Source organism: Pyrus communis, chromosome 12 (assembly GCF_041283825.1).
Source record: "Pyrus communis isolate YQ-2024b chromosome 12, ASM4128382v1, whole genome shotgun sequence".
Classification (NCBI taxonomy): Eukaryota; Viridiplantae; Streptophyta; class Magnoliopsida; order Rosales; family Rosaceae; genus Pyrus; species Pyrus communis.
The window spans coordinates 8,375,994-8,391,231 of NC_142576.1; the positions used below are offsets into that span (position 1 = coordinate 8,375,994).

General features: G+C 37.0%; 1 protein-coding gene across 1 annotated transcript; it reads left to right on the plus strand.

Annotated features, from left to right (window-relative positions):
* Positions 1–3,426: 3,426 nt before the first annotated feature.
* On the plus strand, positions 3,427–15,122 carry LOC137744710 (E3 ubiquitin-protein ligase PRT6). Its single transcript, XM_068484496.2, has 15 exons — positions 3,427–3,881; positions 4,214–5,320; positions 6,035–7,275; positions 7,412–9,397; positions 10,009–10,060; positions 10,160–10,787; positions 11,332–11,540; positions 11,651–12,186; positions 12,285–12,389; positions 12,511–12,577; positions 12,702–12,779; positions 13,730–13,798; positions 14,227–14,314; positions 14,420–14,537; positions 14,678–15,122. Exons 1-13 carry the CDS (start codon positions 3,822–3,824, stop codon positions 14,299–14,301), a joined length of 6,213 nt encoding a protein of 2,070 aa, XP_068340597.2. The 5' UTR covers positions 3,427–3,821; the 3' UTR covers positions 14,302–14,314; positions 14,420–14,537; positions 14,678–15,122.
* The last annotated feature ends 116 nt before the right edge of the window (positions 15,123–15,238 follow it).

Genomic DNA, 15,238 nt, shown 5'->3' on the forward strand with positions numbered 1-15,238 from the left:
ATGAAGGTATAATTGACACTTTGATGAAGGCGGTTGACAAAATGCCTTAAACGTAAGTTTTGGGTGGGCTAGCCTCACATCAAAACTCACACATAGCACCACATTCTAAGTTTGAGCTAGCATGTAACTTATACAACCTCACAAAGCAAAGAAACATTGTAGTCCCTATCGAATTACAAAGAAATGTTGACAAGTTGCGTGGATCTGGTTCCCCCTTGTGTTGCGGAAATTGATGGGTTCAATTGTATCCAGATGTTCAGATCGGCAAGGATATTGTATGGTGAAGCCCTTTTATGTTGTGGTGTCATTATTTGGCACTAACAATTATAAGTTTTCAAACCAAATCTGCGCCATTGTTGGCATTTAGTGACTGAGTTTAATTGTTTCTACTTTTATGTGCTGGCTGTTGTGCAGCCAGTGAGAACATTAGTTTTGATCTTATTATGTTAGTTCAACCCTCCTCTTTGAACTACTTATTGTAATTAGGTATTTTTTTTTTGAAGTGTTTTAAAAATATTTGAAAAAAGTTTTTCTTGAAAATGTTATTAAAATTAATCCTTAGTAAAAATTCAAATGCGGTCTGGAAAAGTATTTGAAGTGTTTCCTGTAAGAAGCATATCAGTTGCTTCTTCCAAAAAACACTTAAAATATTTTTTAAACCAAAAAATCAATTTCACTAAAAGCACTTTTAATTATTTTAAAAACACTTTTAAAAGAACTATTAATCTTTTGAAACTAAATTATTGAATAAAATATTTTGCCGCAAAACATGGAAATGGATTTCAATATTTAAATTTTATTTATTATTGTTTTTCGTTTCATTGAAAATATTTTCTTCTTCTTGTTAGCATATTTTTTTGATAAGATGTTTTATTAAACATCATAAGATAGTACAAAATGATAATAAAATGAACTATTCGCAACCTAAACGTGAATATCAGGAACTAGAGCAATGTCTTAGTCAAAAGATTCGCTGCTTGATTACACATGCATTAAAAACTGATAAAAACTACTAAATATAAGATACAAAGTCTTTCTTAAAACAAACTAGACTATGTATACCAACGATGTGGGCCTTAGATTAAAAAACCTGCACGACGAAAAAGGGAACTTTAACGAAAAGCTTCCGGTACTGTTCACTTTAACGAAAAACCACATTTTTACACTAAAAAGTCAATCCTGGTACTATTCACTTTACCCTTTATTGTTAAAACTCAAAATTTTGAAGCCCTTTTCCATTAGTTTTCCTGAATAATAATTCCCCATGCCTGATGCCAGCCATCGAATTATGTTTAGGGTTTGGACTCAGATTTCTCCTACCCGATAAGAAATTCAAAGAAACATAACACATGAAGAAAGCAATAGCAGATATAGAAAATTTTGTAGCCAAAATCATTCTACAGGCCTGCAAGTATGTGAGAAATGAAATGTTGGTTTAGCGATAGAGGTGAAGAGAGCTTTGCGTACACTAATGTGAAAGAGGTGAACACGGTTGACAAAAGTGAATTGACTATTTGACCTCTCGTGCAACCTTTTGAAGTGACTTGACAGGAAATTTTAATTTAGGATTTAATTCCTAAGTCCAACCCCTCATTTTTTAGACCATCTTCAAACATTGCATTAAAACTTAAAATTCTTGACCTAGAAAATTTAAGTTTTAACCAAAAACGATTTTTTTTTGCTCAAACCCGATCCTGGAAAGGGTGGATAACCGTGACTTGTCACTAGTTGTCCCCCTTAACCTAAACATATTTAGATTCTTATAAATATTGAAAAATCACTAAACCGATACCATAAAACTCATAGAACATTATAAAGAATATGATACACATGAATGATTTTTTTTTTTAATTACTCTAGTCGTTAGATATAAAGTTGGATCATTAAATTTTTTTTTTTTTTTAACTATTGGATTTGATCATATTAGATCTTAGCCGTTGGATTCAATGAATTTATAAGTACAAAACAAACAAAAATACACATATATGGTGGGTTTGTTGCCACTAAGCTAAGATCAACTCCAACCCATGACCTAAAACTTATAATTCCCCCTCTATTTCCTCCCTCCCCATCCATTCGAACCCAAATTTTAATTTGGACCTAAAACCTAAAACCTAAAAAAGCCAGATTTAGGCCAAGATTAGTAGTGGAGCCCCCACCCACATGGGTGTGTCTCCCACTTGTCTACCAATAAAATTGAGCCCAACGGCTCTTTTGGTTGATCAACGGCTCATATTCAAATGGTCTGTTGGTTATCCAACAGTCCACATTTAATTTAGTTAATATTTATATATTTATTGAATCCAACGACTGAGATCGAATATGATCAAATCTAATGGTAAAAAAAAAAAAAAAAAAAAAAATCTAATGGCCCAAATTTAAATTCAATGGTTAAAATAATTATAAAAAATAATTAAACTCAAAATTCACCAAAAGACTCTATATATTTGTTGAAACGTCCACACAAAACTCACTTTTCTTTTACAATTCTTCCAATTTTTCTTTCTACCATCTTCCAAAACCATGTGTTTGCTCATGTGTATTGTGTTTATGCATCTCTATCATGTGTTTCATATTCTTCTGAAGTGTTTCATGAGTTTCATGTATCGGTTTAGTGATTTTTCAATGTTTATTAAAATTTAGATATTTTTAGGTTAAAATGTTCATAAAATTAATTTAAGATAGTCTACATAATTTTTTTTAAAGTTAATTAAAAAAAAAAAAAAAAGCTTAAATTCATTCTTTAATAATCTGGGACTAAAGTTTTAGGCCAGAAGGGTTGAAGCAGAAAAAGTTGTTTTTGGATTAAAACCTAAATTTTATGGGCTAAAAATTTTAGATTTTGGGTCAAGGGTTGGAGATGGTCTAAAGAGAATCCTGACCTAAATTTACCCCAAAAATAAGTTTTGATTTAGAGGTGTGCTATCCACGCACCCCTTTTTACTTCTCACACACCTTTTGTTAATTTCTGTCCGTTGATCTTCTTTAATTCATCCGATCCGACGGTCGAAAATTAGAAGGGTGTGTGAGAAGTAAAAAGAGGTATGTGGATATCACACCCCTTGATTTAAAACTCATTATTTGGCCAAAAGGTTAAAGCAAGTTGAGATTGATTTAAAACCTAAAATATCTTTACATAAATAATACCGTTTACTCCAAAAAAAAAAATCTTAATTTTTTCTACCACAAGAATTATCTTCCGAATACTTTGACGCCCCCATCATGACGAAGTTGGGCTGGCCTGTTAGTGTCCTCCACCCAACTCCATGGCCTCTCGATTCCTCAAGTTGGGGTGGCCTGCAACTCCACAGCCCATACATCCACAAGTTATAAAAATGTGAAAATTAAAACAAGTCACAAGAATCTGTGAAAAACTACAACCACCGCTGCAAAGCATATAAATAATTAAAATAATTAATAATAAAAAATAAAAATCCAGCCAAACAACATCGAAAGATTAACTGTGAAGAACAAAATTGATAGTTTTACACGCAATCTGTGGCAAAAATTCAATCACACTCCATTATATTCTCAAATCTTCTGTCTCTCTCTCCGGATAGATTCTTCGCGTCCTTCTGCATAAACCGCCAAGGGAGAGAGAGAGAGAGTTGGTTGAGTACAATTATTTGTATATATTCGACTCTCGGATGGTGAATTAGGGCTTGGGGAATTCGATTAGGCTGTCGAATTAGGAAGAATTATTAGGCTTTACTGCTCTAAATTATTGTGGTTGTCAAGTAATCCTGGGGAGTGAAAGCTCTGGGATTACGCGTTGTTTGTGCTGCGTGGGTTAGCTTGCTCGGTGCTGGAGTTCTGATACTATGGAAGTCGATTTGTCTCCTGAATCCATCCACATCAAGCATCGTGATCGAATCGTGCGGGTATGAGTTTTCTGCTTCTGATTATCCTTTTTTTTTCCTGTCTTTTTTCCGCAGTTAGTTTGTTGAATTATAGGGTATTTGGTATAAAATTAACTGTTCATGTGTAGTTGAAAGTTTGTTCCTTTTTAATTTTATTTAATTTTTTTTTGCAATTATTGATCATTTTCCAGAGCTAATACCATAATACTTGTTTGAGGAATTGAGTGAAATTTCTGGGGAAAAAAAATACTACCTTTTAAAGTATATGTGCTTTTGGCTTTCTTTTCGTATCGCAATTTTACCCATATGGGTCAGAAAGGTTCACATTTATGTTTTTGTTTTATTTATGCCAGAGGCTTGCTCAATTGGGAGTGCCAAATGAGTTTCTTGGTGAATACCAACGAGGGTTGGTTGCTTATGTTAAGAATAACAAACACCAGATACGGGAACTGGTTTCCGCTGTTCTACCTGCTGATGAGGAAGTGGCAGAAGTTTTAAATGAAGCTAAACCAGGGAGTAAGAAACAAGGTGTAACCAGGAAAAATAGATTCCGTGAAAACATGTCGTGGTTGCAGTGGTTGATGTTTGAGGGCGAACCTGAGGCAGCCCTGAGGAGTCTCTCCAAAATGAGTGTTGGGCAGCGTGGTTTTTGCGGAGCTGTTTGGGGACATAACGACATTGCGTACAGATGCCGAACTTGTGAAAATGATCCAACCTGTGCAATTTGTGTTCCGTGTTTTCAGAATGGGAACCACAAGGATCATGATTATTCAGTTATATATACTGGTGGCGGTTGTTGTGATTGTGGTGATGTTACAGCTTGGAAGCGCGAAGGCTTTTGTTCAAAGCATAAAGGTGCAGAACAGATACAACCTCTCCCAAAGAAGATTGCAAGCATCGCAGGGCCTGTTCTTGATTGCCTGTTCGGTATATGGAAAACCAAGCTGGTTCTTGGTGAAACTATCTGGCGGGAAAATGCTAGAGCAAGTAACCAAGTTGGAGAGCGTAGAAAGGTTGAAAATGAGTTAACTTTTGTAGTGGTTGAGATGCTTCTAGAATTCTGTAAGTACAGTGAGAGTCTGCTAAGTTTTGTATCCAAGACGGTTTTAGCATCAGGGGATCTATTGGGGATTCTTGTGAGAGCAGAGAGCTTTTTGAATGACACTGTTACGAAAAGGCTGCATGAGTTGCTACTGAAACTGCTGGGAGAACCAGTTTTCAAATATGAGTTTGCCAAAGTATTTCTGAGTTATTACCCAGCCGTTGTAAGTGAAGCCATAAAGGAATTAAGTGACCATTCTTTGAAAAAGTATCCACTGCTCTCTGTATTCTCTGTACAAATCTTCACGGTGCCAACTTTAACACCTCGTCTTGTTAAAGAAATGAACCTACTGTCTATGCTGATGGGATGCTTGGAAGATATTTTCATTTCCTGTGCTGGGGATGAAGGTCGTTTACAGGTAATGCATTGATTTTTTGTTTCTTTCTTTAAGTGCTATACTAACCCCGTGGCACATGCCCACGTGTGTGCCAATTGGCTTTTTGTATGTTTTTTTTTTAATTTGAAAAGGTGAATTTACAATTGGTTATTTAAAAGAAAATTTCAAAGATAACTAATCAGGAATACGTGGGATTCTTCAATTTTTAGAGTTTTTACTGAATTTTTTATTTACTTCCAAATGTGATCTTTAACTAATTTACCACCAATTAAATTGTTTTCTTTTGAAAATCTAATTAGGGGTGGACAATTGTTGGTATTTTGAATGTTTCACCGATCTCCTTTTATTTATATAATAATCTAATAAATCTCTATAGGTTGCGAAACGATCGTTACTTCTCTGCACATTGCTTCCTTGTCCCTGCCACCTTCATTATGGAATTGATAACCCAACTTAGATTGTGTAGTTATGTTTTAATCTAAAGTCATGTCGTGCTTATTGGTGTTCTAACCAGGGTACTTTTTATGCTCCGGTTGTGTAGTTCTTTCTTTCTGTTTGTTTGTTTTTTATTTTTATTTTTTATTTTTTATTTTTTTTATCTCTTTGTTTTTCCTTTTTGTGTTTTTCTAGTTCATTGTGATTGAGTACCTGATGCGTTTTCTTTTGCTTTATAAAAGTTCCTATTTTTTCATTTGTTTTGGTCTCATGTAGTAAAATTGTTGGTTACCCTTATAGGTTACCAAGTGGTCAAATTTGTATGACATCACGATTCGTGTGATTGAAGATATTCGATTTGTTATGAGCCATGCTACAGTGCCCAAATATGTAACACATGACCAGCAAGATATCTCAAGAACTTGGATAAGACTCTTGGCTTTCGTGCAAGGGATGAACCCACAAAAAAGAGAAACAGGCATGCATATTGAAGAAGAAAATGAGAATATGCATCTGCCATTTGTTCTAGGTCATTCAATTGCCAACATTCATTCTTTATTGGTGGATGGGGCATTTTTTGTGGCTATTGACAAGATGGATGAAGACTCTCTTTTCAGAACATATAAGCAGGATATGGATGACAGGGATAGCCTAAGACATTCAGAAGTAGGACGGCTGTCCCAGGAAAGTTCTGCATGCAGTGCAGTGGGGAGTAGTAGTTCATTTGCGTGTGAGTCGAAGGTTTCTGAAGATAAATCAGATGCTCTTTCTGATTTGTTGATTCCACCGTCTGTGATGTGGCTAACATATGAGTGCTTGAGGGCAATTAAGAATTGGCTGGGAGTTGATAATACCTCTGGGACTCTTCTTGATGCCTCTTCTCCAAGTACCAGCAATTTCTCTGCTAGCAATTTTTCAGCATTGAAGAGAACATTATCCAAGATCAGGAAAGGAAAATATATTTTTGGTAGACTTGCCAGTTCAAGTGAAGATCATGGCAAGCAGTGTTCATCACATGGACGTAGTGATTGCAATATGAGTATTGACACCCAAAATGGCAAAAGTGCAGGGCAGGAGAGTAAATTGATGGTTACTGACGAAATTGATTCAGTTAATGTCTGCAATCCTGCAGGATTTGATGATAGTGCTATGGAAGTAGATGGTGCCATGGACTTGGATGCTCAAAGCGTTCTGAGTTTGTCTGATTGGCCAGACATAACATATGATGTTAGTTCGCAGGATATATCAGTTCACATTCCTTTACACCGTTTACTTTCCTTGCTTTTACAGAAAGCATTAAGAAGATGTTTTGGTGATGTGCCAGATCTGGCTAGTGTTACTTCTACAAATTCATCATCAGCTATTTTCACTGACTTCTTCGGAAATATTCTGGGAGGCTGCCACCCATTTGGATTTTCTGCCTTTGTTATGGAGCATCCCCTTCGGATCAGAGTATTTTGTGCTGAGGTTCATGCTGGAATGTGGCGGAAAAATGGGGATGCCGCCCTGTTATCTTGTGAGTGGTATCGTTCAGTTCGCTGGTAAGTGATTTATGCTTAATCTGTGGCATGCATTTTAGGGGGAAAATGTATCTCTTGTAATTATTGATTTTCTTTTCATTCTTTTGTCCCCTTTTATTTTCAGGATTGTCTCTTTATCATATGGTTAATTTTGCAGGTCTGAACAGGGTTTGGAGCTTGATCTGTTTCTGCTTCAGTGCTGTGCTGCCTTGGCTCCAGCTGATCCTTATGTTAACAGAATTGTAGAACGCTTTGGCCTGTCCAGCTACCTTTCTTTGAACCTTGAGCGCTCTAGTGAATATGAAACTATTCTAGTGCAAGAAATGCTCACTCTTATTATACAAATAATCAAAGAAAGGCGATTTTGTGGTCTTACTAAAGCTGAAAGTTTGAAAAGAGAGTTGGTTCATAAATTAGCCGTTGCAGATGGCACTCATAGTCAATTGGTGAAATCTCTTCCGCGTGATCTGTCCAAGTCTGATCAGCTACATGGAATTTTGGAATCCATTGCCATGTACTCCAATCCCTCTGGCTTTAATCAGGGGACTTATTCACTACAATGGACATTTTGGAAAGAAATGGATTTGTACTACCCTCGTTGGAACTCAAGGGATCTGCAAGCTGCAGAAGAAAGATACTTGCGTTTTCGTGGTGTTTGTGCATTGACCACTCAGCTACCCAGATGGACTAAGATTTATTCTCCTTTCAAGGGGGTAGCTAGAATAGCTACATGTAAATCAGTGCTTCAAATTATCCGTGCTGTGCTGTTTTATGCTGTTTTTTCTGATAAATCAAATGATTCACGAGCTCCCGATAGTGTTCTCTTAACTGCATTGCACTTGCTCTCATTAGCATTAGACATTTGTTCTCAACATAAGGAAGCTGGTGATAAGTCTTGTTATGATGGAGATGCAATTCCAATGCTAGCTTTTGCTGGGGAAGAAATTACTGAAGGACGATACTTTGGTGCTGGTCAACAAAGCTTACTGTCACTTCTTGTTATCTCGATGAGGATGTATAAGAAAGAGAATGTCAACAATTGTTTGGAAGCTGGAAGTTGCGATCTCTCTTCTTTAATTGGAAGCTTATTAAAGAAGTTTGTAGAGATTGATTCCGGATGTATGACCGTATTACAACAACTTGCACCTGAAGTGATTGGTCACGTATCACAATCTTCTTTAAATGGTGATGCTAAGACCTCAGGTTCAATTTCTGACTCTGAGAAGCGCAAGGCAAAAGCTAGAGAGAGACAGGCTGCCATATTGGAAAAAATGAGAGCCGAACAATCTAAGTTTATGGCCAGTGTTAATTCCACTGTGGATGGGGGTTCAAAATCTGAGCAAGAGGTTTGTAAACTCAATATTGAAGATGACTCGGAAGAATCTGAACAAGTTGTTTGCTCTCTTTGTCATGATCCCAGTTCCAGAAATCCCATATCCTACTTGGTTTTACTTCAGAAATCTAGACTCTTAAGTTTCATAGAAAGAGGTCCCCTGTCATGGGAGCAACCACCTTGGACAGACAAGGAGCACATCTCCATTACTACAAACAAGGTGAGTGATCAATCTGGATCAAGCACTTTATCAAGTGGTTCAGGACCAGAACTGGTGCCATCTTATTCTTGCAGACAGTTGGTTCAGAATGCAATCGCCAAATTTGCCTGTCATAGACAACCTAGGGATGTTGCTGCTCTTATAAATTTTCTCAAGGGCCAGTTCCATGAATTAAGGAATATCCAAGTGCCACGTGAATCAAATGATGATATGGTGAAGACTTTATTTACATTTGAGACAATGGAAGACGATATGTACATCTCCATCCAAAGGGAAACGCGCGATAAGATACTTCATTCTAATCCTTTAGAGGATAAGGGATTTTCAACTCCTGAAGGGGATCAAGAAGAAACTAAGCATGCTGAATTTATGTTACTTGGAACATATATAGCTGCTCTTTCTAGAGAGACAACAGAGATTCCTTCATCTTCTGAAAGTGCTCCTAACGAAAGGGTGCCAGTAGATTCTTCTTGTCTTTCAGCGCGTGACAGATTTGGCCCGACAGATTGTGATGGAATTTATCTTTCTTCCTGTGGACATGCTGTACATCAGGGATGCCTTGATCGTTATTTATCTTCGTTGAAGGAAAGGTAAATCCTCTCAATAATAGAAATCTTCAATCCTTAGTAATTTTGGTTGGGAATTCTTGATCACTTCTTAATCTTAATTATGGAATTTTTTTTTTTTAATTATTTGCATGAATAGTGGAAGTTGTATTTTGTCAAATGTAAACACTGTTAAAATATTTGTTAAGAGGGAGTGCCTTCTCTGTTGTTGTATTGATTGCTAGTTAGAGTAGTTACACCTTGTGCAATGAACTTGGAAGGGCAATCCGGTAGCAGAAACTTTTGGAAAGATGGTTTCAGAATACATTTCTCTTAATCTCTTTGGCCTTGCTTTTAACCTTGCAAGTGGAGTTGCATTGTTCTTTAGGAAGACCTGTGTGAACCTTTAATCTTGCCTTGATGATTTTTCATTCAGTTTTTATTTATTTTTTTGGTTCCTTTATTTGTTCTACAAGGGGGTATGGTGTGGTTTTCCAAATCGATGGATGCTAAAAATGAAATTTCTGCTTTTATAGTTATGATGCATTGCAACAACTAAAGAAAAATAGTAAGATATATCATACGCGTTGCTCTGGAAGATTATTGATATTTTATTGAAAATGGCCTAACTTGTTCCATCTTATTTGTCCATGCAGGTATCTCAGAAGAATTGTTTTTGAAGGGGGACATATTGCAGATCCGGATAAGGTACAAGGTTTCCCTGCACTTTTTTTCGAACTTTCGCCTGTAGTGAATGGATGAGGGTTCTATTACTAACCTTATGCATGTTTGTTCATTTTCCCATAGGGGGAGTTTCTCTGCCCTGTATGCCGTCGACTTGCAAATTCTGTCTTGCCCGCATTGCCAGGGTTCCTCCAGGTCACCAAGGAGCCCTTGCATTCAGGTGTTAATTCATCACATGCTACTGGTCCATCGGTCAAATCAGTTGACAAAATTAATTCTCTTCAGCTTCAACAAGGGTTGGCTCTCTTGCAATCTGCAGCAGAGGCATCTGGGAAGGTTGGAAGTCTTAAAGGTTTCCCCCTTCAGAGATGTGGGAGAATGACCTCAGACCTTGAACCAATTTTTCGATTGCTCAGTAAGATGTATTTTCCGACTAAACAGGATAAGATATCAGGATCTGCCAGGGTTAACCACCCAATGCTTATGTGGGACACAATTAAGTACTCTCTAGTATCAACAGAAATTGCTGCTCGTTCTGATGGGAAATATGCAACACCAAGCTATGGCCTTAATGCGTTGTATAAGGAACTTGAATCAAGTAGATTTATTTTGTCCTTGTTGCTGAAAATAGTCCAAAGCAGAAGAAAGAATTCTCTTCATGTCCTTCAGAGATTTATAGGAATTCAAAGCTTTACAAAATCTATTCTATTTGGAGTTTCCATAGACGTTCGCAATGAAACATGTGGACAAGGTATTCTTATTGCTACCAGTAAAAGCCATTTACTTCATATGTTTCTTGTGACTTTCTGTGAATATTTGTTTCTTGCTTTCTGATTCACTAATCAGATGCCGTTCAGAATTACAATTAACATCTCTACAGTAAGATGACAGAGTAGATTTAAGAGTTATTTTCCATCCTTGTTTTTTCTTTCAAAGGATGAATTTTACGAAAGTTATTTTTTAGGTGATCAATACTCTGTTTAGCCCAACCTTTTACGTGGCATTCTCACATTGGATTCTAAAACATTGCTGCATTTCTTAATGCAATGATGTGGTGTATATATCATGTCTGATTGGGAAAAAAAAAGTTGAGAGAAATCTGGGATAAGTAGCACTATTCATTCGTATAATGGAGAATGCTGCGGCTGGTTGAATTCTTGGACCCTATTGGAAGTCACGAAAGAACTATTAGGCATTCAAGTTTCACATGTGCAAAATTTTAGGTGTTATGCTTGCCAAAATTTGAAGCATTTTACTTTATTCAGTTAAATCCTCATCAATGCTATGTTTCACAGGTGCTATGCTGCGTATCTTGGAACATGCTGATCTAGCGGTATCGTATCCTGATATTCAGTTCTGGAGTCGAGCTTCTGATCCTGTCCTTACTTGCGATCCTTTTTCATCATTGATGTGGGTTCTTTTTTGTCTTCCATACCGATTTTTATCATGTGAAGATTCATTGTTGTCCCTAGTGCACTTATTTTATGTTGTCTCTGTAGTTCAGGTATGTTAGCAGCACCTCTCTTTTTTTTTCTTTTTTTTTTTTTTTTCTCTCTCATAATTCTTAAGTAGCATTAAAACATCTAGTGGCCTAATTCATTATGGTGAATGCAGGGCATAATGACATATTGTGGGAAAAATCAATGTGACATTAGTGGATTAGGTATTGATGATTGCCTGGTTACTGACCTCTCTAAACTTATGGAAGAATCTGGAGCCACTCAGCAATTTTTCGTTTCAAATTATATTGGCTCTTCTCCTAATATCAAGAACATAGTTCGTAGCCTGAGTTTCCCTTATTTGCGGAGGTGTGCATTGCTGTTGAAGCTACTGAACTCCTGTTCCCGAGTACCATTCCATGAAAGGTATAATGTCTTGGATAGATCTCGTGCCATTGGTGACATGATGGACACCACTTATGTTGCACTAGTGGAGCTAAATGATGTTCAAGAAATAGAAAGCATGTTAAAGATTCCTTCTCTGGATGTTATCTTTAAGGATAATGTGGTACGTTCAATAGCTCAGAAATGGTTCCATCATTTTCGGAAGGAGTTTGAAGTCCAAAGATTTCAAGGAAGCATGCACTGTATCCCTGCAGTTCCCTTCCAATTGATGCGTCTTCCCCAAGTTTACCAGGACCTATTGCAGAGGTTAGTTGAATTGCTTCTTGGTTTGTTACTGGACTTCTTGTCTTTTAAAAGGATCTCTTGAGAATTAAAATTTACTCAGAAAGGTTGTGTTTTCGCAGGTACATAAAACAGCGTTGTCCTGATTGCAAAAATATATTTGATGACCCTGCATTGTGCTTGCTTTGTGGGAGATTATGTTCTCCAAGCTGGAAGTCATGTTGCAGGTATGTATTCACTAATATATGTCGTTATTATCAGATAAATTATCCATTTAGGTGCATCCATCAATAGAGAATGTTTATGCCCCATTGCTCCATCATTGCTAAATTTAACGTTTTATCTTAGGGAAAGTGGATGCCAAACTCATGCAGTGTCCTGTGGTTCTGGTACTGGTGTATTTCTGTTGATCAGGGTATGCATTGTGGTTCCTTTTTTTAATAATTATGTTTGGAATCCTGTCTTTCAGATCTTTTAATTTTGTTTCTACGTCTATTCTTGTTTGCGGAGATGATTAATTTTTTTTGCTGTGAATCCAGAGGACAACAATTCTGCTGCAGAGATCTGCACGGCAAGCTCCCTGGCCATCGCCCTACTTGGATGCTTTTGGAGAAGAGGTAATTGGTTTCTGCTATTGTATTCCTCTATTTCTTTCATCATCTTCCCTTGTAAACAATTTGAAATGACAAAATAATCATACCATATTCTAGTGAGCCCTTGTCTATCCATCTTACTCCACTTGATTTTCTCAATTTGAAGCAATTAAGAAGAAAATGATGGTTAATATTTTTTCGAGACTATTTGTATTTCTCAAAAGCAAGGTGCCTTTTCATGATAATTTCTGGAAAACCTTGCGGGGAAAGCAATGTTAGTGAACATTTTCCAAAGGGTAGACAAATTAGCTGCTCTGATCCTGGAGGTCATACAGGTTTGAGCCTAGGGTCCTTAGAGAGATATTTTGCATTATGGGACTTTTTAGCAAGTCATTCATCTTCTTTATGGTTTCAAGGGCTTACTTGTGAAATGCCTTTTATTTTTATTGCTTTGGCAAGAGGAGACTATAGTTACATATCTCCTCTTTCAGTTTGGAGTTTTACATCTATAGAATGAAGCAAAAGAATGTTTGATACTGCATTTCATGGAGCTCCTTTCAGGCTGTTTAGATATTTCCCCTTTTCTGCCACTTGAACTGCTGTTTAATGGTATTCCTTTGCACTTGTAAGTGGGAGGTCTCAGGTTCAACTCCTATGGGAAATACCTAATTATGGCTAGCCCATTGTGTGGCTTAAGATCAAATCTCCAACCCCTAAGTCAAATAAAAAAAAGAAAAAAGAAATTTCCCCCTTTTATTGCATACTGTTTTTTCTGAATAAAATGCAATAGTCGCTTTGCAGTTTTATTCTTCCATCAGCCCAAAACCCTCAAAAAGAAAATGTAAAATGGAAGCCGAAGATGTTAGAAGTATTACTTGTGGACGCTCCTGTTTTTATTTGTGCTTTTAGTGCATTCATTGATATCTAGGGGTTTATGCTTTCTGTGTATCATATTGTAAATTTTGTTATTGCAGGATGTTGAAATGCACAGAGGAAAGCCACTGTACTTGAACGAGGAACGCTATGCAGCTTTAACTTACTTGGTGAGAATCTTTTGCTGCGTTCTTAATTTTGCATAATGTTTTCTTTAATGTAGTAAATGTTGAAGAAACCCATTGTCACTCAACAGTTTATGGTAATCTCGTTATTCCCATTGTACCCTCATTACTCATTTAAGAAATAAATATGAAAAAAAGAGTTTGGCCCCCTCTCTCGCGCTCCCTTCTACCCTCCACTTGGAGCCCTTTGCCTCACGCCCACCATCCACTTGGAGCCCCTTGCCTACCCCCACCATCCATGATTCGTGACTAAACCTTGTGTTGAAATTTCTCAAGTGAAGGGCATGTGTTGAGCTTTGTCTGCAAGTTCATATTGAAGAATCCTTAATTTATACGTTCCAAACTTCAAATTGAAACTATTTCTTGGTTTGGCTCTAAGTTTTATGGTAAATGGTTTATGTTTTGCATGGAAGGTTGCTTCTCATGGCCTGGATCGAAGCTCCAAGGTCCTTGGACAAACTACAATGGGTTCTTTCTTCATGGTTTAGTTTGGATTTTTAGGTAAAGACAATCATGAACTTCATGGATGGTAGTTCATCATGTTACCAAGTTCCGTGTTAGTCCAATTTTATACACGATGCTGAATGTTCTCTTTTCGCATCTCAGGTGGTATGTATGTTTGACGCAGATTGATGGCAAAGGATTCTTGATAACAGCAGAGAATATCCACTTCTGACAATAAATCTGGACCTTGGATCAATGGTTCAGTTAACTGCACATTGAGGTTAGTGGCTACTGGTGATCCTATAATTATTCCAATTCCGAAAATTATGGAACACTCTTGTTCTCTTTATCATCACCGTTGCTTTTAGTTTGCTTGTTAAATCGTATTGTTACTAAATATCTTGTTACCTACACCGGCAGATGCTTGGGGTATTCCTCTCAAGAGTTTGAAAATTTGGTCCCAAGGGAAGACCAGTTTGTCGGCAGCAGGTTGTTTCATCCGTTGTTTTATGCATGTACAGTTCGATATGATGCTGAAAGCTGAAGGCTGGCTGCAAACTATCTTCACAGGGAGTTGTCCATCAAACGGTTGTACATAAAAGTTATACCATCAGTCATGAGCCACTGATTTATGGGTAGCGGCATTTGCATGCTTTGCTTAGGATTTGAGGTGTCCATCAAACGGTTGTACATTGGTCGCTCGTTCTCTCACTCTGTGGTGTTATTTAATTTGTTAAAAAGCATTCTTTTTATCTCCAGAGAGCTAAGGGGGAGGGAGGGAGGGGGAAGATGGAGAGTGTGACTTGTGTACTGTTAATAGAGACTTCTAGTTGTTAAAAGGCATTCCTTTGATTTCCCTTAAAAAGTTTCCATAGCTAAAGTTTGAAAATAAAAAGGATTGCCTTCGGTGTAGTAAATAGACACAAATTTCAAAAGGCATTCCTTTGATTTCCCTTAAAAAGTTTCCATAGCTAAAGTTTG

Excerpts from the sequence above, each read along its gene's own strand:
- LOC137744710 (XM_068484496.2), top strand. The coding sequence starts at position 3,822 with ATGGAAGTCGATTTGTCTCCTGAATCCATCCACATCAAGCATCGTGAT. Across the intron at positions 12,578-12,701 it reads GTGTATTTCTGTTGATCAGG|AGGACAACAATTCTGCTGCA; the intron begins GTATGCATTGTG and ends CTGTGAATCCAG. Across the intron at positions 12,780-13,729 it reads TGGATGCTTTTGGAGAAGAG|GATGTTGAAATGCACAGAGG; the intron begins GTAATTGGTTTC and ends TTGTTATTGCAG.